The sequence below is a fragment of the Glarea lozoyensis genome (genome assembly GCF_000409485.1).
Source record: "Glarea lozoyensis ATCC 20868 chromosome Unknown GLAREA16, whole genome shotgun sequence".
Classification (NCBI taxonomy): domain Eukaryota; kingdom Fungi; phylum Ascomycota; class Leotiomycetes; order Helotiales; family Helotiaceae; genus Glarea; species Glarea lozoyensis.
In genome coordinates, this window is record NW_007360990.1 from 1,667,051 (window position 1) to 1,692,907 (window position 25,857).

General features: G+C 46.7%; 10 protein-coding genes across 10 annotated transcripts; 5 read left to right on the forward strand and 5 right to left on the reverse strand.

The window, feature by feature from the left end:
- Positions 1-294: 294 nt before the first annotated feature.
- On the reverse strand, positions 295-2,098 carry GLAREA_07805 (Zn-dependent exopeptidase; the record flags this gene model as incomplete). The annotated part of the gene is made up of 2 exons (XM_008082492.1): positions 295-1,605; positions 1,655-2,098. The coding sequence occupies 2 exons, from the start codon at positions 2,096-2,098 to the stop codon at positions 295-297; spliced, it is 1,755 nt and encodes a 584-aa protein (XP_008080683.1).
- A 1,160-nt stretch (positions 2,099-3,258) lies between these two features.
- Positions 3,259-7,667, forward strand: GLAREA_07806 (Sec7; the record flags this gene model as incomplete). Its single annotated transcript, XM_008082493.1, has 2 exons — positions 3,259-3,652; positions 3,712-7,667. 2 exons carry the CDS (start codon positions 3,259-3,261, stop codon positions 7,665-7,667), a joined length of 4,350 nt encoding a protein of 1,449 aa, XP_008080684.1.
- Positions 7,668-8,611: 944 nt separating this feature from the next.
- Positions 8,612-10,843, forward strand: GLAREA_07807 (Zn2/Cys6 DNA-binding protein; the record flags this gene model as incomplete). Its single annotated transcript, XM_008082494.1, has 3 exons — positions 8,612-9,123; positions 9,173-10,559; positions 10,628-10,843. The coding sequence occupies 3 exons, from the start codon at positions 8,612-8,614 to the stop codon at positions 10,841-10,843; spliced, it is 2,115 nt and encodes a 704-aa protein (XP_008080685.1).
- Positions 10,844-11,435: 592 nt separating this feature from the next.
- GLAREA_07808 (NAD(P)-binding Rossmann-fold containing protein) lies at positions 11,436-12,276 on the reverse strand (the record flags this gene model as incomplete). Its single annotated transcript, XM_008082495.1, has 3 exons — positions 11,436-11,610; positions 11,703-11,979; positions 12,039-12,276. The coding sequence occupies 3 exons, from the start codon at positions 12,274-12,276 to the stop codon at positions 11,436-11,438; spliced, it is 690 nt and encodes a 229-aa protein (XP_008080686.1).
- A 786-nt stretch (positions 12,277-13,062) lies between these two features.
- Positions 13,063-14,340, reverse strand: GLAREA_07809 (uncharacterized protein; the record flags this gene model as incomplete). Its single annotated transcript, XM_008082496.1, has 4 exons — positions 13,063-13,621; positions 13,680-13,815; positions 13,867-13,984; positions 14,050-14,340. 4 exons carry the CDS (start codon positions 14,338-14,340, stop codon positions 13,063-13,065), a joined length of 1,104 nt encoding a protein of 367 aa, XP_008080687.1.
- Positions 14,341-15,580: 1,240 nt separating this feature from the next.
- GLAREA_07810 (uncharacterized protein) lies at positions 15,581-16,363 on the reverse strand (the record flags this gene model as incomplete). The annotated part of the gene is made up of 1 exon (XM_008082497.1): positions 15,581-16,363. The coding sequence occupies one exon, from the start codon at positions 16,361-16,363 to the stop codon at positions 15,581-15,583; it is 783 nt and encodes a 260-aa protein (XP_008080688.1).
- An 865-nt stretch (positions 16,364-17,228) lies between these two features.
- On the forward strand, positions 17,229-18,649 carry GLAREA_07811 (uncharacterized protein; the record flags this gene model as incomplete). Its single annotated transcript, XM_008082498.1, has 6 exons — positions 17,229-17,256; positions 17,307-17,510; positions 17,612-17,953; positions 18,023-18,247; positions 18,300-18,354; positions 18,406-18,649. The coding sequence occupies 6 exons, from the start codon at positions 17,229-17,231 to the stop codon at positions 18,647-18,649; spliced, it is 1,098 nt and encodes a 365-aa protein (XP_008080689.1).
- A 1,144-nt stretch (positions 18,650-19,793) lies between these two features.
- On the forward strand, positions 19,794-20,837 carry GLAREA_07812 (His-Me finger endonuclease; the record flags this gene model as incomplete). The annotated part of the gene is made up of 1 exon (XM_008082499.1): positions 19,794-20,837. The coding sequence occupies one exon, from the start codon at positions 19,794-19,796 to the stop codon at positions 20,835-20,837; it is 1,044 nt and encodes a 347-aa protein (XP_008080690.1).
- Positions 20,838-21,282: 445 nt separating this feature from the next.
- GLAREA_07813 (WD40 repeat-like protein) lies at positions 21,283-23,398 on the reverse strand (the record flags this gene model as incomplete). Its single annotated transcript, XM_008082500.1, has 3 exons — positions 21,283-22,998; positions 23,050-23,165; positions 23,302-23,398. The coding sequence occupies 3 exons, from the start codon at positions 23,396-23,398 to the stop codon at positions 21,283-21,285; spliced, it is 1,929 nt and encodes a 642-aa protein (XP_008080691.1).
- Positions 23,399-24,092: 694 nt separating this feature from the next.
- Positions 24,093-25,847, forward strand: GLAREA_07814 (uncharacterized protein; the record flags this gene model as incomplete). Its single annotated transcript, XM_008082501.1, has 4 exons — positions 24,093-24,375; positions 24,424-24,464; positions 24,512-25,541; positions 25,636-25,847. The coding sequence occupies 4 exons, from the start codon at positions 24,093-24,095 to the stop codon at positions 25,845-25,847; spliced, it is 1,566 nt and encodes a 521-aa protein (XP_008080692.1).
- Positions 25,848-25,857: the final 10 nt, after the last annotated feature.

Here is a 25,857-nt window from a genome sequence, read left to right on the forward strand (position 1 = left end):
TGATTCCAAAATTAGTGATCAAAATACCACAAACCTGACCGAAGTACACTTCATGTTAAGGTTATTTAATATATCGTCGTTAAACTACATGGTCCTAATAATTCCAGCCATAATACATTTCCCCGTCACCTATCCAAAAGCGTGAGTTTTTAAATTAATCCTCCTTCTAAGCTAGAAATTCTAGCATACTCCAGCTCTGATATTTGACATAGTGTAATAAAAGAAGACATTGATATCCATTAAAACGCCATGCCCTTGCTCTAAACGCCCGCCCGATAACCGAACCCCTATCGTTCACCTCCTCCGCCTCAAATCCCACTTGATATCTTCCGAGTCATCTGCGATGACTTCCTCCTCATTTACGTCCTCGTCTAGAACTTCGGATGACGGACTCTGCACATGCTCTTCCACCACATCAGGCAAAAGTCTATTCTCAATACCCCTGTTCCCCAGCAAGAAATCACCGAAATACTTGATGGCATTAAATGCCTCTTCACCCGTTGGAACGATATTCTCCTTTGGCAGGAGAAAACCATAACTACCGGTATCGCGAAGCTTGATTTGATAACTGTATCGAACCTTCAACTCATGATAGAACCAATCGATCGCGGAACCTCCTCCGGTTTCCATGCGTGACACACCGCCGGATGCAGATGATACAGCGCCTTCACAGGCTGATGCCACGGTATACTGTTCCCCGCTAGCGATGCGAATGGCTTTAGCGATTCCCATACCTAACTCTTCGAGATTCTCCAGACTTGGTGGGTCTGCATTGCAAGAATATGAATAAGGATATAGGACTTGTTGCGAATAGGAGTGTAGGTCCAAGAATCCAACAAATTTCACATCGTTGTTCTCCGTCTCGTTCTTTGCCCACTCGGCCAATCGATGCGACTCTACTGCTTGGAAAGGTTCCTCGCCAGGATAGTTTTCGGAGCATGGATTGCTTTCTGTCTTTGTACCTGACCACTCGAATCCAAATGATCGATCAATATCGACACCTCGGCAGAATCTCAAACTCGTCTCCTGCCTGTTTTTGCGCCACAATCGATCATTCTCCCAGGTGTAGATATATCCATCTGGATTTGTCGTTGGAATAAAGACAAAATCAAACTCTTGAAGCAGTTTCGTAATTCCTGGGTTCTTTCCGTACGACGTGATGAGAGACCAAGCTACATATGTCACCGTGCTCACTGAAATCCATTCCCGAGCATGAGAACCACCAGAAACTATGATGGTCTTTCTTTCTTTTGGCGTATCCTGAGGAAGATTCGGCGATACGCCAACGCGGAGCGCAGGTATGTCTCGCCCCTCATAGCTAGTTCCTATGTTTATCATTCGTACATGAGTTGTGAACATCGAGGCCATCAATCGCATCCATGGCACAATAACCGAAAGGGGTTGAAACTCGCTGAAGAAGATGTTGTCCACTCCATCAGTCGTCTTCAACGAGGGGGTGAAGGATCGATCGTGACTTGGTGGAAACGCTTGCTTATTTCTTGAATTGGACGGATAATTGCGGTAGATGGAATCGGCAAGGTCTGGCATCAAAGGCGAATGTGCGTTTTTCAGAGATGAGGGTAGTAGCCCAAGAAGAGAAGATATCTATCACTGTTGTCAGCCCTATCGATCAGATTTATTCCCAAGTACCTACATCATCCTTTCTAAGACGAATATCTGCCCAATTGTTCGTAAATTCCCACACATCCAAGAAGAGGATGTCTGCTGCTTCGGCCAACGCCTTTTCCTCCTCCGACGTGGTCAAGTTGAATCGCAAGACAACATCATCTCCGTACTTTGCAAGCAGCCTGGCCGGCAATTGATTATTTGATGAGTGAAATGCCGGACCGGACTTATGGCAATCCGGCTTCGAATCCTTCTTCGGAATGCGAAAGATCTTTTCAATGGCAGTGTCTCGGATCCATGTAAGCTGGGGGAAGACGGATCTAAGCTTTTGATCAGAGGGTGCATCACGCTCTGTGGGAGCGGCATGAGGATTGTTGGCGGCCCATGGTACTGTAAAGGCGCTTATGGTGGTGCACAGCGCAAGGACGACGAATACGTGGAGGAATGAGTGTAGTCTATCGGTCAACTGCATCGTCGCTGACTATCGCATTCGCAGCGACAATGATGTGGTTGTGGTGATGCTCGCGTGCTTTCCAGTGAAGTTGAAAATGTGGTGTAATGCGATGCCTCTGACGATAGGCGTGCCTGGCGGGGATGGTTTAAGCAGCGCGGCCGAGCTAATGTAGGCGTAGGTGTAGGCACCCATAATTAGGAGTGGGCCGGCGTCACGTGGGATACAACCAGCAATACGACAACAGCAAAAGGAACGAGCATGGTTTTACTTGTCGTTCTCAAATATATTTCAATAAGATGTTAACTCAGATAATACGTGACTATCCCAGAGCCCAATTTGTATCCCATGGCATTGAATGGCTTACTAGTATGGTCAGCAGATTTCATTTGCAGTCAAGATGAATTTTCAGCTTACAGGATCGCGTCGTCACCAACTTCATGCTCTTCATCCTTCCAGTTTTGACGGAGGATGAGGCTGGCCATGATCTTATTGGTTTAAGGCCAATTCAGAATCAACATATCATCGTAAAAGTCATGTGGTATGGACAGTCTCCCTCATTTGCCAGAACTATATGTAGATGTTCTTAGCCAGAGTTTCTCTCCTATTTATATTCCTCCTCCTCATATTCGCACCTGTGAAGTGCGCCCTGCGTCTACAATATTGAAACCCACCCCGCGCTAGGCCAAGAACAAGTGGACACGAAGAAAAACTACGACAGGAGCGTAGCGAACAGAACCTAGAACCGGGAACTCAGCTAGTTCCAACGAGTAAACTAACCGGTCCGGACCTTGGTGCACATTGCGTAACGTCAGAGAACCCCCAACGTCAGGAGAACTTTGACATTCGCTACCGCACACATTTTCCTTCGATATACTTTGTATATTCTCACATTCAATCGACCTTTGAGAGGTCTTGATTGATTCTCTCCTCCTCCACTGCTTCGGAACCCCTTACGGCAGTAAAGGTACTTTCCTTGTCACTCGTTTGAACATCTGAGCGTGCTTGGCGAGCGCAAGGTTGCTCCCAGCCCTCCATCGACCAAACGTCAACCACGGATCCGGCTCGCGAGTATTCACGAAGGATCTTACTCTCTACAAACAAATGCGAATTCCTCGATCACTATAAGTGAATGCTCGGCGGACCCTCTGAGCGAATGACGTCGCAAACTCTGTGTAAACATGCCTCTTATGCCAGGGCTTCTGCGGCGAAAGGGCCCCGCGACGAGCGCCAGCGATGTCAATATTCGACGACATAGCTTTCTCTCCCCGGATGCATTGATTGCGGAGGACCAACCCGTCATTGATGGCAGAGCGAGCGAACAAATACCCCGAAGACCATCAGCAGCGGACTTCTTAACACCCACCGTGCCAGGACGACCAACTCCAGGTCGAATGTCAGCTGAAAGTGGCAGGGACAGATTAGAACGTTCGATTTCTCCTGCGACGCAAGACGAATCGCACAAGCACCGACGATTCTCGATGCTAAGATTTAGACATGCTTCGGATCCACAGCTATCAGCGAGAGCAAAGCTTCATGCTGCCCAACAGACAGAGGCACCTCCGCTCCCTCGTCGTAAGATCAGACCATCCTAAATTCAATAAATGAAGCTTGACTAACGAAAAGATTGTTAGCTCCTGAGATAATTACGACTGCCCCGACCATGGATATGAACGTATCAAAGCCTAGCAAGAAAAAGTCGAGGGTCCGATTACCAGGACGAGCGAAATCATCTCTGGATATGCACCCGGAGGAGCCGGCCAAAATCGTTACCAAGAACGAAAAGCTTGAAAAGAAGGAGCGTAGAAAAACCATGTCAGAAAGTGCGGCTTCTGGGAGCAAGAGCAGAGTTACATTTGACGAACCCGCGCGTCCGTCTACACAGACCGGAACCTCACCACCAGCGTACGGCGATGATTCAACTTCGACACTGGCACTCCCAGTCACTCGGCTATCAGAGTCCTCGAACGGGAGCTCTGGAGATCATGGAGTATATGCCACGACGACGACAACAACCCATACAGTCCATACCACTACAACCTTCTTCAGATTACCTAGACGAAAGAAGACGCCAGCTCCACTGTTCGATTTATCCCACCTACCTCAAAAAGGTAACCCACCAAAGCAATCGCAATCGCTCGGTAGGGTATCTGCTAGTTCTTCTAGACCCCTAGGTTCTGAATCTGCAGCTGTTCTTGCACTTCGCTCGCCTTCTACAGATGATGTAGGAACGCGAAATGGGCTTCCTTCACCACTCCCCTCCCCTTCTCACAGTGCCATTGCCAGAACAACATCCGCTTTTGCTGCACCTGGAGTGCCATCATTATTTCGTAAAGGTTCTGCGGCATCATCCCTCTCATCGCCTACTCGTGCTAGACTTGGACAACGTGGTCGATCTTCCACACTAAGCTCCTTGCGAAATGCCCCAAGTGATGATAACTTACCGACCCCAACGTTGCCAGCTTCAGTGCGTACATCCACTTCTACAGGACGAAAAAGCTTTGGTGACCTTTTCGGCCTTTCACATCGTTTGCGCCAAAATTCGGAGCCTCCATTTCCTCGTAACGGTGGCCTTGCGACGCCTGGATCTAGCACTTCAAAGAACAACTCGATTCAACTTCCAAGAGAGCCTGCTATAGTGCTACCAGAGCGTTTCGAAGATGACACCCCAGCAAAATACCTTGTGCGTCTCGAGGAAGCTGTTAGCCGAGGTGTTGTTGCCAGCGTGCTATCCAAAGGAACCGACCAGTTTTCCAGCTCAGTTTTACGAAGTTATATGCGAGGCTTTGGATTCTTTGGCGATCCTATGGACATGGCCATTCGAAAACTCCTCATGGAAGTCGAATTGCCTAAAGAGACTCAGCAGATTGACAGATGCTTACAAAGTTTTGCTAACCGGTATCATGAATGCAATCCGGGGATTTACGCATCACCTGACCAAGCATATTTCATTGCCTTTTCGCTCCTGATACTACATACCGACGTTTTCAACAAGAACAACAAGTACAAGATGCAGAAGCCTGACTATCTGAAAAACACTAGTGGCGAAGGTATATTTGACGAGATACTTGGATGTTTCTACGACAATATCTCTTATACCCCTTTCATTCATGTTGAGGACGACATAGACATAAACGGTGAGCGGATTATTCAGCACAAAACGAAAAAGAAGTCCATATTTCCTCGAGCAAGTACCGATCCATCAAAACGTCCCTCAAAGGAACCTGTCGATCCTTACACTCTTATTATTGATAGCAAACTCGAAACCCTGAGACCCAATCTGAAGGAAGTGATGCCTCTTGAGGAGCATTATAGCTATCTTGGAACCGCTACATCACTCAATTTACAGGACCTCCAGAAGACCTTCTTTAGGACTGGAGTATTGCAAATTGTGTCGGCTAGGTCACGACCTGATGCTTTTATGAACGAAAAGACTGCTACGAATCCTCAAGATGCACACCCTGGTATTGTCGACATTAAGATAACCAAAGTTGGCCTTCTTTGGCGAAAAGATGCGAAAAAGAAGAAGACAAGGTCTCCGTGGCAGGAGTGGGGGGCAATACTCACTGGAGCACAGCTCTACTTCTTCCGCAATACCACTTGGATTAAAAGTTTGATGCAACAGCATGAGGCCCACAATAAGCTCGGCCTTGATGGAACACCAGTCATCTTCAAACCTCCACTTGACTCCTTCAAACCGGACGCCCTCATGTCTACAGATGACGCTGTTGCTCTTCTCGATTCGGACTACAAGAAGCATAAGAATGCATTCATATTTGTCCGCCATGGAGGCTTCGAAGAAACATTTCTTGCTGATAATGAAGAAGAAATGAATGATTGGTTGGCAAAGTTGAACTATGCTGCTGCTTTCAGAACTTCTGGTGTAAGGATGAGGGGTGTGGTTGGTGGCAACTATGACGGGCAACGAAGCCGTGGCATACGTCGTCTAGATAGTCAAAACGAATCCACCAGATCAGTTCAGACGCCCACCGGAGAGGTAACAATTTCCAGCGGCAGAATTGATACCAAAATGGCTCAAGACATTCTTGCCGCTCGTCGCCAAATCATGCTGCAGAAGATCGCCGAGGCGGAGGAGAAACTCTCCGCAGCACAGAAGCAACTGGATATGCAGTTGAGAAACGCACGTCACTTGCAGATTCTGGCCCCCATTCAAGCAAAAACACGCGAACAAGTTGTGATGGCCGCAGGTCGTATGGCTGCTCAGCTGAAATGGGGAAGAATGGAAATATGGCGTCTACGATGTCACAAGGAAATTCTTTCTATGGACCTTGATGAAGAGAAGAATTCAGAGATCCTCACACCGAAGACTGACTACTTCGGGGAGACGCCAACCTCGGAGAAGTCAGCACTTGGTCGACTTCATTCTAAATCAAGTAACCTAAAAGATCAACGTACACCTCGTTCACCGACATTGCATTCCGCCAATCGGCCCTCTACTGCTAACCCAAACACTCCTCGGATTGGGAGTGAACAAGTCTTGGAAGACATATTTCAGACACCCTCGGAAGTAACAAGCTCTCCAAATTTTCACAAGCAGCAAGCATCATGGGAATTGCCTCCAATCAACTTTGATGTTCGGCAGGCTCGTAAGTTGTCCGTCTCAAGTGCTGTGCCATCAACTCCAAGTCTGGCTCAGACCCCTTCAAAGGCTAGCCTGAAGCCACCAAACAGTGCTGGGGTAGCGCGGCCTGAGACTCCCAACGTAGATGCTGCAGAACAAGCGGTATTGGAGCAGGCCGGTCTTCTTGAGGAGAAAAGTCCAATGAGAAGGCACTCTTCCGTAGTCCCCGATACCGAGGATAGCAAGGATCAGACGCCTACCTCCGAAAAGGATAAAGAGAAGCTCGATCGTGGCAAGATTCGTAGAAGTCTGCATCGAACTCTGAGGGAAGCCCATGTGCCCTCGCATCATCGTAGTCGAAAGGGTAAGGACTCGGCATCAAGTGTTGGTCTTTCTGAAGAAGGCAATCGTGAAGATGTGTTGTCTCGTGGGACTGGTAGTTTTGTGGTTCACGGGAAGAAAGCTTCTGTCATTACTTTCGGGTCAGAGCTTCAGAGCATGTCTCAAGAGGAACGACTACGTTTACGGAAGCAGCCTAATCGAACATCTTCCGGTGTCGCCTCATCCTCTGCCATCGAGGAGGACTTTAATTCCGCATTGGCAGAACCAATCGTGTTCCATCAACGGCACGACTCGGCGGCCACCACCAGCACAGCCACTGCAAGAAGCTTTAGAGAGCTGCACCAAAAGTATCATGATCACACTAGTGGCGTGCTCGTCAATGCTAGTTCGGATGGGGAGGACAGCGAGGCAGCTCTTAGTGTATTGGAAGGAAGACGCTCTCCTCTACCGCCTATGGACGATGAGGAAGAGGAGTATTTCGCCAGGCCTGTTAGCCAACAGCAGGCGATGTTTTACACTCCGGAGAGGTCAAATTCGCCTGCCCCAGACTTTGAGGACGAGGACTTTAGCGAACAATATCACGACCATCTTGACCGTGGATCTTCAAAGGCTAGTGAGCAGTACAGTGAGAGACTTCGTACTCCACCGACACTGCTGAGTGCTTGATGCACTTTAGTGAATTCTCGTTTTCAGTTATCTTTTACTTTTATTTGTCAAATTAGCGACGCTCCTTTTACGACATTTTGGCGGCGAACTCTAGTGGTTGGAGTTTGCTTAGCCTCACATCAAAAGCTCTTTTTTGTGGAAATTACCATTCGGATATGTGTATATTAGACTGTGGCTAGGGCTAGAATAGCCTTCGCTGTTGCTTATGGGGGCGAGATATGGCGTTTACCATGTTGTACAAGGGTACAAATACGAATAGACATGGAGTCATGGATAGTGGCAGTTTCATAACGTAGCACTGTCCAGATTTTCTAACCTTTGTAAGGTTCTGGGCTCGTTGAGGGCAGGTCTCGTGTAATGGTTTATAGCATGGTTGGGCATGGCATGGCATGGGTAGCAATAGATATCACATTCATTTCAACATAAGCTGATCGTCCCATACCCGGTGATATACTTGTCTCCATCGTTCCTTGACCACTAATGACAAATCTAGTCCTCCTGTCCGCCGGCGCTAAGTGCCTTGCATAATTAACATTTAGAGGTTCCTTCAGCCCTGGAAAGCGCCGCGCCACCAGCTAACGTGTTTGTAAGCACCCTGCCGAGATGCTAACCACGACTGAATACCTCAACGTATGTTCCATCTACACCCGTCACCGATATTTCAATGTACTTGCTGGAATAATTCAGAGGTTCCTGTTTTGTTGGATATGGGTCTCCCAATTGATTATAAAGCCAGTGGCGATGGGGACTCTATTTCTTTGATTTTCCAGGGTCAACTCCTCGGCTGGAAGTGGGAGGCTGTTCAGCCCTATCAAAAGTGTTTTTCGAGTACCTCGTTAAAGGTAATAAATGTACCATCGGTTGCCAAACAGGAGAGGCATTTTTCACCTCATTGCAAGCCAGCAGCGTTCAATTGAAAGCTCTACACATTAGGAATTGCAACAATGCTTCCGTTAGCTTTCATAGACCAACCGCAAGGAAAAATCCAGGGGAAAGCCGATAAGAAGAGAGTTAGACAACATGCTATGAACCATAGCGTCACAAGCAGGAGTGGTGGTAGGCAGACAAAGAAAAGGGGAGAGTTGGTTGAACTTGAAGTTCCCGAGGGGTTTGGCGAAAGTGGGGTTGTTGAGTTTGGAGACGACAATGGAGGGAGGGAGCTGGTCCAGATTGATGATACCGATGATATCGAAGCTGCCACGGGGAGGTTGATGGATGTTGTTGTCGGGATGGATAGACGGTCGGGTGAGGGGGAAAGTAGTGGAAGTGGTGTGAGTGGGTTTGTTGCTGGTGGTTCGCAGTTGGTGTTCGATGCTGGGACATCGAGTTCTAGGGCTTTGAAGCCATTGGCACCGAAGGCAATAGAAGGCTCTATGACTTCTTCTGATACATCGAAGATGAGAAGTCGTGGAAGAGTGTTTGCTCCGAAAGTTAGAACTGGTTGTTTGGCTTGCAAGTGGGTAGAAAGCTGTCAAGTTCATATCATCAAACTAACCACTTCGCAGACAACGACGTATCAAATGTGATGAGACAAAACCGTCTTGTCAACGATGTATCCAGTATTACGGCTCCTGTTCCGGTTACGCTCCACAATCTCAGCCAAAGCCGAACTCTACACTCCGTCCAATCGTCAGACGTCCGTCTGCCACTGTTGAACGTCCGCTTACACTTCTCGAGTTCGAAAACGACACTTCATCTGCCTACTTCAGAATCTACCGAGAAGAAACCTCTGTAGAGGTAACTGGCATATTTGCATCTTCATTTTGGACTCAGATCATCCTTCAAGAAGCACATCGGCAACCATTTGTCCTGAAAGCTGTGTCAGCGATTGGAGCATTAAGTAAAGCGACGAAAGCAGAGCACTGGGCTTCTCTACTCCCAATGCGCTCAGAGATGCTGTTGGCAGAAGCGAAAAGTCATCGAGAAAGTGCTCTAAGCATTTATGCATCTGCATTACGACATATGCGCACCCTCGCAGCCACCACAGAACACGAGCTTCGTCGGATAGTAATCTCAAGTCTCTTAGTATTCGCATTCGAAACCTTTTACGGCTCTCCGGACGTAGCATTCTCACATGCTCTGATCGGCGACAGACTTATCTGCAATTGGCTCCTCAAAATAGGACACAACTCAGGAGTATCCTCCCCAGAACCAAACGATCTCGAAGACGACATCCTGCGGGCCTTCATGAGAGTTGATCTGCATATGATGACATTCACGGACGTACGAGCATCCAAAACCCATCGACTAGGCAAAAAAGACGGTCAATCGTCCATCGACACCATGCCCCTCTGTTTTCAAGACATCAACGAAGCAAAGCTATACTGGGAGCTCATTATGCGACGAAGTTGTCACTTCGCGTACGACTCATTTAGAACAAGCCAATCGATTCGGTTACAGCGAGAATTCCACACATCAACCCCGAACCGAGGCGTCGAAATGGTGTCTGGCAATACAATTTACTCATCCCCATATTCAGTACCACAAGAACTCATCTCCGAGTCCCAAATATTCCTCTCAGAAATCACACGTTTCGAGCGCGCTTTCAGTTCCCTCTACACCCACGTTCAAGCTTCTGGCAACACAATCGACTATATCTGCGCCGCCTGTCTGCGTATGCATTACCTAGCCACTAAAATCATGGTCGCCGGCACTGTCTTCACCTCGGAAATGGAATACGATGTCTTCCTGCCTGAGTTCGAGGAAATATTAGTCGTGTCGCGCTATTTGACGGGGACGTGCCTGGATTATAAGAATTGCGAGCCGAAGTTTGGATTAGACTTGGGGGTCGTGTCGCCGGCGTTCTTGGTTATGTTGAGGTGTAGGGATAGGAGGGTTAGGAGGGAGGTTTGTGGGGTGCTGTTTAGTAATCCGAATCGGGAGGGTCCTTGGGTGAGTTTTCCTGATATGCTTTGTTCACTTGCCTCGGAAAGAGTTGTGAACTAATAGTCGTGTCTCAGGATCGCACGATGATGGCTCAAGCCGGGAAATGGATCATGGAAATTGAAGAGCGAGGGTTAGATGGGGAGGCACCTATACCTGAGGAAAATAGAGTTAGGTTGAGTAGGGTCATGATTGATATGGAGAGGAGGAGGATGGTTCTGCAGTGTGTTAGGAGGAGTGGGTTGGATGGGGGGGTGTTGGAGTGGGAGGAGGGTGTCGTTGAGCTCGAGTAAATATGCGAACGGCATTCATCCTATAAACACGAGGAGTGGATGGAGCGAAAACACATACATAAATATAGATGGAAAACACATGTAGGAACACATACAGAAACCTACAAACAGATATCTCCTCCACCGGTTAGTTGAGCAAAGCCGTCCCATTTGTCTAAGCTTGGCGAGAATTGCGCAGGATTTCTTTCGTGAGAATTGAAATATAGTTCTTAACTTGATATATGTGATTTTGAAGCTGTTCGAGGCTTTCCATCTGGATTTTAGCAGCTCTTCTTCACCTTTTGCACAAAAAGTGTCTCGAACCCAATTAGCAGGTGGAGAAAATGTCAAGTGTGAAGTGTGAAGAAGACCGCCAACTTCGTCAAAGAAGTTCAGCAAATCAAAAGCCTAACCCATTAACCAAGGACTTGATTCCCTCGGCAAAAGGATGCTCAGATAAATGGTTGAAAATTATCCAAGCAGCGGACAATGCGTCTTCTTTTCTTACGGAAATACCATTTCCAACACATTCAAGCCGCGATCTCAAAACACAACATCTTTGCGCAAGACCAATTATATCAATTCAACTAATACCTGAATCGTCTCTTCTCATCTACCAAAAAGCCTTCCCCCCGAAATCAACATACTCGCTCCCAACAAACGTCGCATCCCAAGGAACGCCTGCGGCTCCCTCAGCCAGCTTCAAATAAAACTTTCCGTGGTTCTCCCCGCTAATTTCCTGACTGATGAATCCTCCGTCCGGCTTCCTCTCATCCGCGTAGTAAAACCTAATCACAACTCGTTAGCCTTTTCCCCATATTTCACACTTTTATCTACTCCCAACACCTCTTTCAGAATAAGGAAATAATTCATCACTCACTTAAACCCATCATTTCCATAAGCCGCCGCCAGTGTCTGCACAATACTAGCTGCTCCCGCCTTCCCAACCCCGAGGTTAAACAACACAGGCACAGGCTTGACATTAAGCCCATTCCCTGTCCAGATAAACGTCTTTGACACCTCAGAAGGCAGCGTACGGAAGCCTTCGAGCGCGTACTTGGCTGCTGCGTAGCCCGAGACGATGGTGCTTTTGATGCCTGTTTCGAAGGCGGCGACGGATTCCGAAGTTGGTTGGGGGGTCGGTGTCATTATTGCTGCTGCGGAGGTGTAAGATTGGGCGAGGGAAAGTGAAGGGAAAGGGGAAAGGGGGACGTACTGTTATAAACCACGACATTAGGAACACCGTATTCAGTTTTCACTTTCTGAAAGACACCCTCGACGGACGAAGGATCCGCGAAATCGGCTTTGACATGGAGATACGAGTTCTTTGTGTCCCAGGGAAAGTTTCCAGAGCGGGATGCGAGAGCTACTTTGTAGCCAGCTTGGTGGAAGTGAGATGCGATGCCTTCGCCGACCATTTTGCCGGCGCCGAGGAGGAGGATGGTTTTAGACATGATTGATGGGTTGGAGTTTGAATTTCAGTTTTAAACTGGTAGGTTTTTGGGAGAATAGAGATGATGGAAATGGATGATTAGAATGATTTGAGTTCCTAGAGATATCTCGATCTCTTTATATCTTCCATTGCGAAGACACGTCTCGAAAGCACGACACTTCACGCTGACAAGCCTGGTAACACTACAGCAGCTAACACACGCAATCCGAAGCCGCAGACAATTCAAAACTAAAATATGCTTAAAAAGCACTCATGCAACTCCCCGTTCATTGGCCTCGGGATACGATTTGCCAGAACCAGCAATACCGATGCCGAAAGAGGCTCGTAGCCTTGTCGAGTGAGTGATGTGCGTATAGACTGATGACCAAGCGCGTGAGCGTCGTGCATCTTGGAAGGGATTGGATGAGGGTGCGAGCCAATGAGTTTGGGAAGCGTGCAGGTACAGAGACCGTATTCCGGATTGGGTGTGGATGGTCTTCATGGGTTTGTATGCGGAGATGACAAAGCTTGGGACATGCATTTGAGAAATGGGCACTGATGACGGAAGTCGTAGCCTTGCATTGGAGAAAAAAGATTGAATAAGCAGCTTAAAGCCGAAGAATTAACAATTATGTGTTGATTGTGAACTTGTGAGGCTTTAGGCTCTATGCATGATCAACTAATGCTCGGCTCCCACAACTCAATGTTGGGCTAAGCGAATACCGAGTATGGATTGTTGCACACCCAAGACGACAGTCTTTCGATATTTTTGTATTGATCGCTGTATCAAGAAAATAAATCTATTCAATTAAATGAGGTAGAATAACGCAGCAAAAACGAGGCTACCAAACCACAACCAATTTCGACCATAACTCCTCTGAGCACCACTAGGGGTGGAAGTAGCCGTGGGTGCAGACGTCACACTACCACTGACACCAGTAGCACCGCTCTTCGAAGACGTAGCTGATTTTGTAGCTGTATTACGTGCGGTGGGCGTGCCATCAGCAGTGGCGGCAATAACATCGACCGTGCCAGTAGGTACCCCAGCTTGAGCGTTGAAAGCTATAGGCGTGATAACGCTCGAGTAAGCTGGAAACAGACTCAATGTATATACGCTTGCGATTTTTGTGAAAGCATTTCCCGCCGTATTGCTTAGCGGCTCTTTGCCAATCGTTGTTGGAAGACTGAGAGGATTATAAGTCGTGCTGCCGACCCATGGAAATTTATATTCGCTAACGCATTTATTTGGCGACGAGTTGAGGATTGCACATTTGTCTTTTGACCCGGAGATTATGTTGTTTGTTGAGACTATCGCTTCAGGGAAACCGATGACGGAGAGATCGGATTTCGGACACTCGTTCAGCGAACTGCCAGAGTGCATTAGTAGGTTGAAGACAGCTGTCTTAAACAGGTAAACAAACTAACTTAGAGATTGGATAACCGTATTGGCAGCATTGACAACTATAGACACCATTTACATCTCCAGTTGAAACTACAGCGGTGCAGGCTAAACTAGCATCGACGACGGTGATATTTCCGTAAACATGGCCGAGGTTGCAAGCTATTATTCGTAAGTAATTTGGTGCAGATATCGATATGGAGAAATACTTACAGCAAGAGCCAGCAGAGGCGTTGTCTGGTGGAGGATAGAAGGGGATTTTAGTATCTTGGACAAGGCCGGTGCCCCCAAAGTATGATATCGCCGCCAACTGATATTCACATGAATATACCTACTTTTGTATAAGTACTGACTTCTACCCATTTTCTCTCTGCTGATGTAGCTTGATTTACTTACTTCGTTCCAGCAACTTTGGATCCAACAACCGATATTCGCTGCAAGCCATTTTCCACCACATCCCTTTGAACAACTCTCTGCCGCACTTGATCCTTTCTTGGTAGAGGTGACACAGAAGTTTTCGCAATCAACTGCTGCACTTGCTTGAGTTTGATAGCACGAAAGGAATCCTGACTGATCAACACATCCTGCGCCGGTAGGGTTGAAATTTCTGCTGTCTGCGACGACGGTGGAAAAAGTGGTAAGAATTGTCCCTAAAGCGAGGAGATCTTTGAGTTTTGTAGCAAACATAGTTTGTATGAGTATCTAGTGCTGTCTGAATAAGGCGTTTCAACGTGTGTAACGAAGAAAATGGTCTCAAGCCCTTATGTACCTGTACCTCTTCTTTTGTATCATCAGGTACTCGTCTCCCAGATCAATACGACCGAATGATGAGGCTGATTGAGCCTTGGCTGGAAAATATACCTTGATTAGGATACCTAGTAAATCGAAATTTCGTATTTTGTCCCAGCTCTATGCGCCTTCGTTCACGGACCAAAGAGAGAGACATCTTCGGCAGCGCGTGAACGGATTATTGATAGATCTGAACCCAACCACTCACCAAGCAAGGAAAGAAACGGACACAACCAATCAAAATATCGATAAAGAACACGATTGAGGACTCGTTGTGCCGCTCCTGATCGGGAAGAAACATGTTCAGCTATGGCTTTTCAACCTCGCTTATGGCAATCTAGACCCTAATCGAGTGCGGCTGACTTTGGGCGCAAAACTTGACAACAGGAAAGCAGGCCAAGAACAGCAGATGTGTAGAAATACCTACAAGCAAGACTTTTGTCTTGGAAACAATCATAAGAGCCACGATAAACAGGACCAGACAGAATTCAGCGAACCAGGAAGCGGCAGAAATGCACTACATGCATGTGGCGGTCGAAAAGCTTAGCTTGACTTAAGAGCCAGTCTTGATCTTTAAGGGGGGTAAAATCCACTTGTTTTACACGTGCGGTTTTTCTCTCTGTATTGGCTATCTTGATAGTACTTCTCATGGTTTTAGGTAACGTATCCCAAGAATTGACATCTCAAAAAGCAAAGAATTAGACACAATCAATGAATTAGGTATACTAGCGTCTGTACAATGTTATCTAGCTATTTCTGAGAAACAAAATGGAGCGATTCAGCAGTTGTGAGTAACAACAACCTACTATAAAAACGTTTATTATATAATCAGCAATTAATCTTAGGTATCTAGGTTTACAAGGTCTAAATTTGGTCATTTATGTTTATCTAGGGATTCTGCACGATGCTTTTGTGGTGTTATGTTGTCTCTAAAAACGTCCTCTCGATTCGCGAAGTCAGGATCTTTACAATTGGGAGGAACAAATTTAAGAAGACTTTTTTGATTTGGTGTTTTGGCACAGGACATGATTAATGATGGCTACGATTTGGATAATATATATTAGACTGTCATGTCTTTCGCATCTGGCAAAGGGTTAGAATGAGGATTCATTCATGTGTGTCAAAAATCAAGTAAGACTTATGCTAGGTCATATAGAGTCAGATCCTTTGGACGCTCCAAAGCATTAACCTCCTCTAAAAGAATAGCTGGTTCAGTCAAGAACGAAGCTGTCTCTGAACAGGCTGCTAAGGAACTACAGAATTTTGCTCCTAAATCCTTTAGTACCAGGCATCTATCCTCCATTGTCAGAGCATAGTCGAGTCCTGAGTTGGCAACAGTCTGATAATCCAGCCCATTCTCACCTACCTTTAGTACCCATGCACCACCACTAGGTGGGAACCCTAACTTTAAATCTACATTAATCTTTGGCTCATTTCTGTAACAGTCAAGATAGTGGCAACTTCGCACCGGATAAGGAGAAATGCTAGGTTCTATGTCCCAGAAGCTAGCACCGTAGGTACGAAGACGGGCACAGAAGTCGTCTTCATCAGCCTGATTCATTGACCTAGAAACGTTGTGGAAGGGATTGACTTCTAAATGAGCCATTTCAATAGGGCTTAGTTTGGCAATCCACACGCCATCGTTTTGCCAACAAGCTACGCGTTTATACTCTGGCGAGTATCGGCGCACTGGATGGGGTGGACCTCTGAGCACAAAGGCCCGGTGTGTTTCATTCATCTCCTTATATAGAGGAAATGGCCAGCCAAAATATACCTCGTCATCTGATGACCATGCCTGAACTTTGATAGAAGGAAGGAGGTGGAGGAGGAAAAGGAAGAACATTACCGTAGAAATCATAAGCATAAGCTTTTTAGCCCGGCGAGAATGCTTTGCAGCTAAGTTACGAACCTGTGGACGCATTGCTTGTGTTATTTATTTTGCTACCAAATTGACTTAGTTCTCGTAAGCGATATGGTTTTTGATAGATAAATAATAGGGTTTTAAGTAATGATTAAGTATGCAAATACAATTGCTGTTCTATTGAATTAATTTTATTGTTTTATAGATAGTCAAAGAGGTTTGTAATTTAGGACCGTTGGTAGGTGTAATCTGACCCCTACGTTTTATTTAGTCTTAAATCGTCAAAGCTACCTAAGGTAGGTAACCTTCCGACGCCGCATAATATTATAGATCTGACCGATACTTAAGCGAAAAGTGAGTTCTGAAAGCTTATTAGTTAGAGAAAACAGACATAATTATTATGGAACAGAATATAGATAGAACACAAGAAGCATACATAAGTCAACCCCCTTTAGTGTAAATCGTTCTTGTCTTTCTGTTTTTTCAAAGAACAGTACATTCATTAGTCTTGTTCTAGAACTTTGATTCATGCAGCTTGTGGTGGCCTTTGTTGAACAACTCAAACGGCACAATGCATTGAACAAGCATATGTCAAAACAATCTTTAATGCAAGCTATGTCTAAAGAACAGCACAATCCAGCGTTTAACTATTGGCCTCTGTTCGACACCGCAATTTCTGGAAGCTGGTTGACTGCAGAAGACTGACAGAGTCTTTGTCGGAAAGCTCACAGAAAAGAAAACATGTTGAAGGCAGGAAAAACACTAGCTCTTTATCAAACAACTCTGTAGCAGACTTATATTCTCTCTAGATTCTCATAAAAAGTATCGTGAAAATCACATTGTGTTCATTTAAGCTCCCTTTCAATCATTTGACCAATCTCTATTACTAACTTTGCTGAAATATCATTCATATTTTATTCACTAAATGAATCCACACTGCCTATTCGTTTTTGGTGTTTTGCTTATCTCTTCAATACTTAAACCCATTCTTACAATCATGAAGGGTTTCTCACACCGGACCCTAGAAGACGCAGCTATATCACCACACAATCTGTGAAACTGCAATTCAATGATGAATGTGATAAGAACAGTTCCATAAAGATTAGAGATGCATGGGAAGATGCTACAAAGTTGGCAAAGAACGTTGAAACTATCAATTGGGATGATGTTGCTGCTCATGATTTTTTTGGTCCCTCAATCTTGATCAGTAAGTGATTTCCTTTATCCGAGCTCCCTCCTTGTCGTGTAAATTTGCTTCAAATGCATAAGTTCTTGTCACTTGTCACTCTTTACTGACACTGTCCACAGAAAACCAACAAACTAGAATTCAAAAGGTCTTCGATAGTGTAGCCACTTTTGGCCAAGCAATGAATGCACCGGGATTTTCGAATGTGACAGTTAATATAGCTTGTTCTCCCAAGTATAAAGAACTGGATAATAAGTGCAAGAATAACACCGGTATCAGGGCACACACCTGGAATACCGCCAATTCCGACGGCACGGGAGGGAAGGTGACAAAGCATAATTCAACTATCAACATGGTGATATGCAATTATTTTTTTGGTTTTGAGACGCTCGCTGGGAGTCTAGATGCTTCAGCAAACTTGGAATATCCCGAGAAGTACAATCTCGACTCCTACAGAAACCGGGGTGAGCTTAGTATCCCACCTTAACAGATTTTGTTTTTACAAGAAAGTCCAATTAATCAGTGAATTTTAGGATACATAATTCTCCACGAGCTTATGCACGGCGATAGAGCAACTTTTGAAGCAAATGCAGGCTTTCACATTAGCGACTTGGAATTCCATGTCCATTACTACGAGCATACGGAGAAGAAGTTATTTGAGAGAACTTTCAACCTAACAAATGCATATGGTGCCTTGAACACCAGAATTCTTGCCCATGCTTCGACAGAATATATTGGCAGTTACACTGCAGATAATGGTGAGTCTGCTTGACGCTCGAACTTATTTTTCTTGTATTGACCAAAGAGTAGCGGACAGCTTCGCCCAGTATGCACTGGCAAAATATGTGCAGAAGAAAATTAACGCGTGAGTTGAAATGTTCCCCACGATTTGACCCCTACTGACGCTGTAGGCAAGTTATCCGTGGCTTCCATTTGCAGAAGCCAAGGTAGTAGGCGATATAAATCGAAAAATGGGTTCGATGATAGTCACCGAAGATACTGGAATGAGGCTCATTGGGGACAACATTAAACCCAGCTGCACGGAAGGCTGCCCAGATAAGGAGGATCTAAACTTTAGGACTGAATACGCTGGCATTCCCGAAATTCCTCCCGCAAAGAAAGATGAAGCAGATGGGGAAGAAAAGTCGCTGGTTGGCTAAGGCGAAGGCGAATTAATGTAACACAGTAGAGGACGCGGTGTTTTGAAGGAATGGTCTTGGGGTCGATGATAGGAGTTTTGTAGAGCATTCGTAAGTCGGACTTGCTTTATTGAAAGCTTTTATAGCAAGTACATGTTTTGCCAAATAACAATTTGTATGCAAGTCCGGAGTGCGCAAAGGGTGGTTATTTTTTGAGGCCTGATGCTCTAACCGGGGTTGTCGCTGAACTTAGTATTGAACTAGAACTGAAAATGCGCCAAGCTTATCGAAGATATCCAATATGACTTCAAGCAAGATGGCACAGCACTGCCACCAGACTCATTTTGCTGGCAAGTTCAAGTCTCCGACCGAAAACTGTGGGCGTTTGATATGTTTCTGAATACCCTACTGATCAAGGCGCCAGCCGCCTCTTGATATGCTCTCACCGAATTTCCGCAAGCGACATGGCGCAGATGGTGAAGAAAACGTTCGTCGTCAGTGGCGTACTTCTGAAGGTTTCAAGTTAAGCTTCTTGATATTGCTTTCTCGGGCGTTGTTGGGAAGTGATATGACTAGTCTCTGTGAGACATGGAGTCTGTTTGCTTTGCCATGTTTCTGCGAATAACTCTACACAGCAATAACGTTGTAAGGTTACTGAATAAGCCGACGTCTTAGACGAGTAGCTCAAACTTTAGATCATCTCCATCAATAGTTTGGATAGATTTCGGTCTGTGGTGGTTCGAATACCAAGGTCGTCCCAATAGTCAAGCCGAACGAAGTGACTAGACGACTGGGGGTACTCCGAATGATACAAATCGCAGGCTGAATTCCTCAAGAGCCTCACACTCTCCTGCTCGTGGTTCTATTTCAAGACTTAGGCTCACATGTTCCGTGAATCCGGGTCATGCAAGAAAGCTTGAGGGTGCGGGCGCGTCTACGTCCTGGTGCAGACAGAGTTGTGTGACACGACCTCATCGCGTCCGTGTTCCAAAAGTGCGGTAAGCGAAAATCTGACTCCCAAAAAAAACCACGGGTCCTTCAACCCCCTAACCTCACGCGCGTTGGTTGTCTCTAGTGACCGACCGACAACAGCTGCTCAACTCTCTACCTTCGTCTCGATCAAATAAATACCCAGTGATATTTGTCGCCCCGAGGGCCCTTCACCATGTCAAAATCAACTTTAGCTATCATCGCCGCCGTCAGTGCCGCAACAGGAGCTGGCGTAACAGCAGCAATGTACTCGACGCGCTCCGAAAAGAAAACCCAAGCCGTAGCAACCTCCACCACCATAACCGCCACAAGCACAACCCCAATCCCACCGCCCATACCCGCGATCAAACCCATATCCGTCCCCGCGACCCTCGCACCCGTCGACCCAGCAGGCCTCTTCCAATACGGCTTCCCAGGTCCAGTAGCAGATCTCGCAACTCGAACAGCCCTCGTATCATCCTACGACCGACGGCTTCGAAACCCTTCATGGGTAGCAGAACACATCACACCCGCCTCCCTCGCGCAATCCGACGGGGATCGCAAACACAGCGTCTTCGCAGAAGACCCCTCCGTGCCCGAAAAATTCCGCGGGAAACTAAAAGACTATTTCCGCTCCGGCTACGATCGCGGACATCAGGTGCCGGCCGCAGACGCGAAATGGAGTCAGGAAGCCATGAACGATACGTTTTACCTGACGAACATGTGTCCGCAGGTGGGCGAGGGCTTCAATAGGGATTACTGGGCGCATTTCGAGGATTTTTGTAGACGATTGACGGTGAAGTATCCGTCTGTACGAATCGTCACTGGACCTTTATATCTCCCCAAAAAAGACGCAGTGGATGGAAAATGGCGCGTCTCCTACGAGGTCATTGGCAATCCGCCGAATATCGCCGTGCCCACCCATTTCTACAAAGTAATCTTTGCGGAAGACGGAACTACAACCGGCCAAGTCGCCGTAGGAGCATTCGTGCTGCCAAATGCGGTGATACCTAATAGCAAGCCCATTACGGATTTCGAGGTCCCTGTCGAGGCGGTAGAGAGAGCGAGTGGGCTGGAATTTGCGACGAAGTTGCCGGTGCAGAGACGAAAGAGACTTTGTGCTGATATGGTGTGTGCGTTGGTTATTAAGGATTATGCGGATCGGCAGAAGGCGTTTGCGAAGGAGGGGAGGGTGGGAACGAGGTCGAGTCCGAGGAATAATCCTGTGGCTGCTTCATAAGTCTTGCGTCTTTGATGGTTTCAAGATGATATGGCTGTATAGCTGGAAGTACAGACGTGTGCAATAGTGGTATAGATATAAAGAGATGGAAATGCTCGCAAGGGCTTCTATTTTCCTGTTTGGCATTATCATGGTGGAGCGATGTTTGCATTTACATTGGCGGGCAGGTGTTTTTGATATTATTTCCTAGGCGGGATACCTTGTTTTAAGGCGATATACCATAGCATTAGCATAGAGACGGAGATAATATACACAGCATTCACAATCATGCTCATAACAACACACATTTCAAAACAAACATCATTAAACATCAAGATTTTGATAGCACTTCACCTCAAATAATCCTCTATCTAATCAAGATCCATATTAAAGACGCCCTAAATGCTCTCTCCACACCCAAGAACATTGCCGAAGATTCACTTTTCCTGTTATACATATCCCGTCTCTATCTCGCACGAGTATATTTCCCCTTCCTCTGCTCCATCTGCAAACTCTCCTCTTGACTAGGCAACGGACCTCTCCGTCTAATAGACGCCGCCGAAGCAGTCTCTGCCTCACTTTGCGTCCCCAATCCAGGGACGCTCATCCCGGGTATTCCACCAGTAAATTGAACTGGTGGCGGAGGAGGGGGACCGCCAGTCATATTGGGAGGTGGCATGTATCCAGGAGGGATCTGGAAACCGCCGGGTGGTAGAAGACCGGGTGGTAACATTCCTGGGGGTGGAGGTGGGAACTGCCCGTTCGCAGTCGGAGGGGGAATTCCAGCTTTCTTCATCATCTCGGCTAATTGTGCGAAATCGGGTGGGTTGCTTAGATCCATGCCCGGTGGAGGAGGCGGGACTCCTGGGTTGGCGAAAGGAGGTGGTGGAATAACACTTCCCATACCTGGAATCTGGATTCCAGCAGTAAGGCCTGGGAGACCTGGAATTCCTGGCAAGCCAGAGGCCTTAGATGGCATCTTTTGGTCGACGAGCCCTTCCATCTCATCTTCGGCTTCCTGCTCTTCTTCTTCTTGTCGTTGACGACGGTTTCCGCGACGGTCCCAGGTTCCTTGGGCTTCGGCTGCGGCTTCACCAATGTGGTAGCGGTCGTTGAAGGAATCCGTTTCTCCTGGACGAGCGCGCGTCCAGAAACGGGTAACTCGGTCGTTGGATCCGGATGCGAGGATGTGACCAAGCGGATGCCAGTCCAGAGACCAGATAGGAAAGTCGTGGGCGTATGGGATCTTGTGAGCAGGATATATTGATTGAGCTGGTGCGGTAGTTGGGTCTGTAGCATCGTAGGCAGCGATTGTTGGAGCTACTCCAGGTGGATTATTTGGTTCATCAAGAAGATAATGCATCATTGATCCATCTCCTCCACCAGTACTAAGCAGAGACGAGTGGATCGGATGCCAGGTCATGGTCGAGATTTCTTTCTCGTGGCCTTTGATGAATAGTATGTCACGCATCATTCGAAGGTCAAATACCCGAGCTACATTGTCTCGTGCCGATGTTGCCAGACAGTCTCCCCTGACCCGTTCGAAGATGGTACTGGTGATAGTGTTGTGATGGCCACGGAGTATTGCTAAGGGCTTTACTACATCTTTGGGCTCGTACACTGTCAGATCCATACGTGGATCCCATAATTTGACAGTATGATCTTTCGAGCCTGAGACTATGAGTCCCTTGGTTGGATGCCAGTCAACTGTCTTAGAATCCCATCCATGGGCTCTGATAGCTTTCTCCTCGACCCCTCCAGCAAAATCGAAAATTTTCAAGAAGGAATCATCAGAAGCGGTGACAAACTTTGTATCATTTGGACTAAATGACAAAGCTCGAATAGCATCACCATGTCCTTGAATGACTTTGACGTTGTTGAAATTAGGTTGCCAATACTTGATGATACCATCTTGATCAGCAGATACTAGCCAGTCATCACTGTGAGAGTAAGCTAATGCTCGGATAGCCACATCATGTGCCTGCATGATTGTCTCAAAGTTAAACCCAGTTCCGTTCCATAAAGTAAACTCTCCGCTACTGGAGGCTGTTAGTAATCTTCGTCCTTCTGGCGTCCAACGCACTACATTGACTGGATGCTTGATCTTGTTTAGTGACGAATGGAGGTGCTTAGACGGTATTGAGTCTGCTGGATTGTGAAGCCTAGCTAAGGGAGGTAACATCTAGACGTTCAAGTTAGCAACCATCAAGCTAATTCCATTTCACAAACTTACATCCACAATATAGCTGGCGCTTGGCCTCTCCATTTCTCCTTGGTACCCTCCTTTAAACCTGGGTTGCCGATTCCGCATCCAGTGTACCATAGTTGAGCCATAGTCAGTAATTGGACCTAAATTTAAAGTGTCAATAACTTCCTCATTGTCGTCTTTGAAGTGAAGAATATAGTGCCAAGACTGGTACACCAGGGGTGAAAAGCGATGATTTTGTATTGATATCAGAATCAGTAAAGAACGAGTACTACTCACGTCTGCCACGACCGCGACCAAAACCACCGCCGGCTTCAAACCCACCACCTCCTCCCTGCCCTCCAAAGTCGCGCTCACCACGCTGTTCGTATGCCATTGTCGCTATCGTGACATGCTTGTCGGACAGGTAGGATTAGAAACTCCCGCGACAATCAATACACCTTAGCTGAGTATTAAGTTTGTGAACACAAAGAGTCACAAGCCTACGATAGTCACTAGATTTGTCCTTGGTGTAGGTCGAAAGTCATCTGGTCTAGATCACGCTTCTGCTTCTGAATGTCGGGTCCTTTACAGGTATGGATACCTGAGGACATAAATGCTGCGGTCATTCCGACAAACTTTTGGTAGCCTCGGTACGGGGAATCAATTATCCTAGCTGCCGTTGCTGGCCGCAACCTAATGCTGCCATCTCCCCATAATTTTCTGGGCGCATCTTTTGGTCTCAACCGCATTCAACCATCTTCACAATTTACAGGCTAACTTGTGCTGTCCAATTGCCTTTTACACACCTCAGAACGCGGGCCGTTTGGCATCTCCAGTCCATGCAATGTTTTTACCAAGTTTCTAATTCTTACACTTTTCTCATTCCTTCCCAATCCTGATTTCTCTTCTGCTTGTTCGTGTAGTGCCCCGCTATAGCACTTTCCGCAGTGGCCCTTGCATCATAATTGGAGGGTGCTTTGCCTCGTTATCATCTCCTCATTCCTTAGTTGGCTGCGGTTATTTCAATCTTCTTGGGTTCTTGGGAAGGTTGCTCGAACTTCCATGCTCCCTTTTCCTGAAGCTTCAAAATGCCTTCGGTTCTAGATGCTGCAAAGGCCAAAGTCACCGGTGCTGATGTACCTGGCGAGGGTCCCACGCCACTACGAAGATCAGGAACTTCACATGTCAATCACAACACTAACGGATTTTCTGTACCGCAACCCCTCGCTCAAATTCGAGTACCGTATGCCAAAAAGAAATATCGTCATGTAGCAGCTGCGCATAGAGAAGCACAATCCTCATGTCTCAGTCATGATTCGAATGCAAGCCCCAGTTTCCTGGGCTTCAGGAATTTGATGATCATCGTACTCGGTATGCGCCGGAGTCAATTGAAGGGTTTTGGAGACTAACACTGTTCAGTTGTTGGAAATTTGCGATTGATGATTGAGAACATCAAAAAGGTAACATCTTCAGAAGTTAGAAGTGTGCTGAAGGCTAATTTTTTCAGTACGGTGTTCTGATTTGCATTCGCTGCCATGATTATCGACAACAAGACCTTGTCCTCGGGGCAGCCCTTTACTTTCTTATTCCATGCCATCTCTTCGTCGCATACGTTATCGAAATGACGGCTGCGCAACAAGCGAGAGTCCTATTAAGAACAGGCAGGAAGAGAAGTGGGACAGCAACCCCAGGTGGAAGCTATCAACCTTCAGATGAAGAACTTCGAAGATTCAATTCGACTTGGAAGACCGTGGCCTGGGTGCATGGCCTGAACATCACCTTTTGCTTGCTCATCACTTCCGTTGTCGTCTACTTCTTCGTACACCACCCTTTGATTGGAACTCTGAGCGAGGTTCATGCTATTATTGTATGGTTGAAGACATATTCGTACGCTTTTACGAACAGGGACCTCCGGCATGCGTATCTGCATCCCTCGAATCGTGAAGAAGATGCTCTGCCAGAAATATACAGCAAATGTCCCTACCCACAGAACATTACGCTGGGCAACCTAACTTACTTCTGGTGGGCTCCAACTATGGTATATCAGCCAGTATATCCTCGATCGCCAAAGATAAGATGGGTCTTCGTGATTAAGCGTATGGCAGAAGTTTTTGCGCTGAATGTGTTTATGTGGGTAGCTAGCGCTCAGTACGCAGCCCCAGTGTTACGAAATTCTCTCGACAAAATGGCATCCTTGGATTTCTCCGCAGTTCTGGAGCGACTAATGAAGTTATCGACAATCAGTCTGGTAATCTGGCTCGCGGGCTTCTTCGCATTATTCCAATCGTTCTTGAACGCCTTAGCTGAAGTGATGAGATTCGGCGACAGAGAGTTTTACACTGATTGGTGGAACAGCCCCAGCGTAGGAGCATACTGGAGAACGTGGAATAAACCTGTCTATCAGTTCATGAAAAGACATGTTTTTTCACCTCTTGTCGGTAGAGGCTGGAGCTCCGGCCAAGCAAGCATTGCTGTCTTTCTTTTTTCGGGAGTGCTTCATGAGCTTCTTGTGGGTATACCAACACATAATATCATTGGTAAGTATACTTGTTTGCACGCAATTCCTCATGCATGTTCTAGGACATCATGAGGACGTGGTAAGACATCTCGTCCAGAACTAACTCTCGATAGGGGTGGCTTTCTTGGGAATGGTCGGCCAGTTACCAATGATCGCAATCACGCAGCCATTGGAGAAAATGCAAGGTATCAACGGGAAGATTTTAGGCAATGTCATATTTTGGGTATCTTTCACACTCGTAGGGCAGCCTCTCGCAGCCCTTCTATACTTTTACGCCTGGCAAGCCAAATATGGCAGCGTCAGTCAGGTTACAACTAAAACATAGCGTACACGTA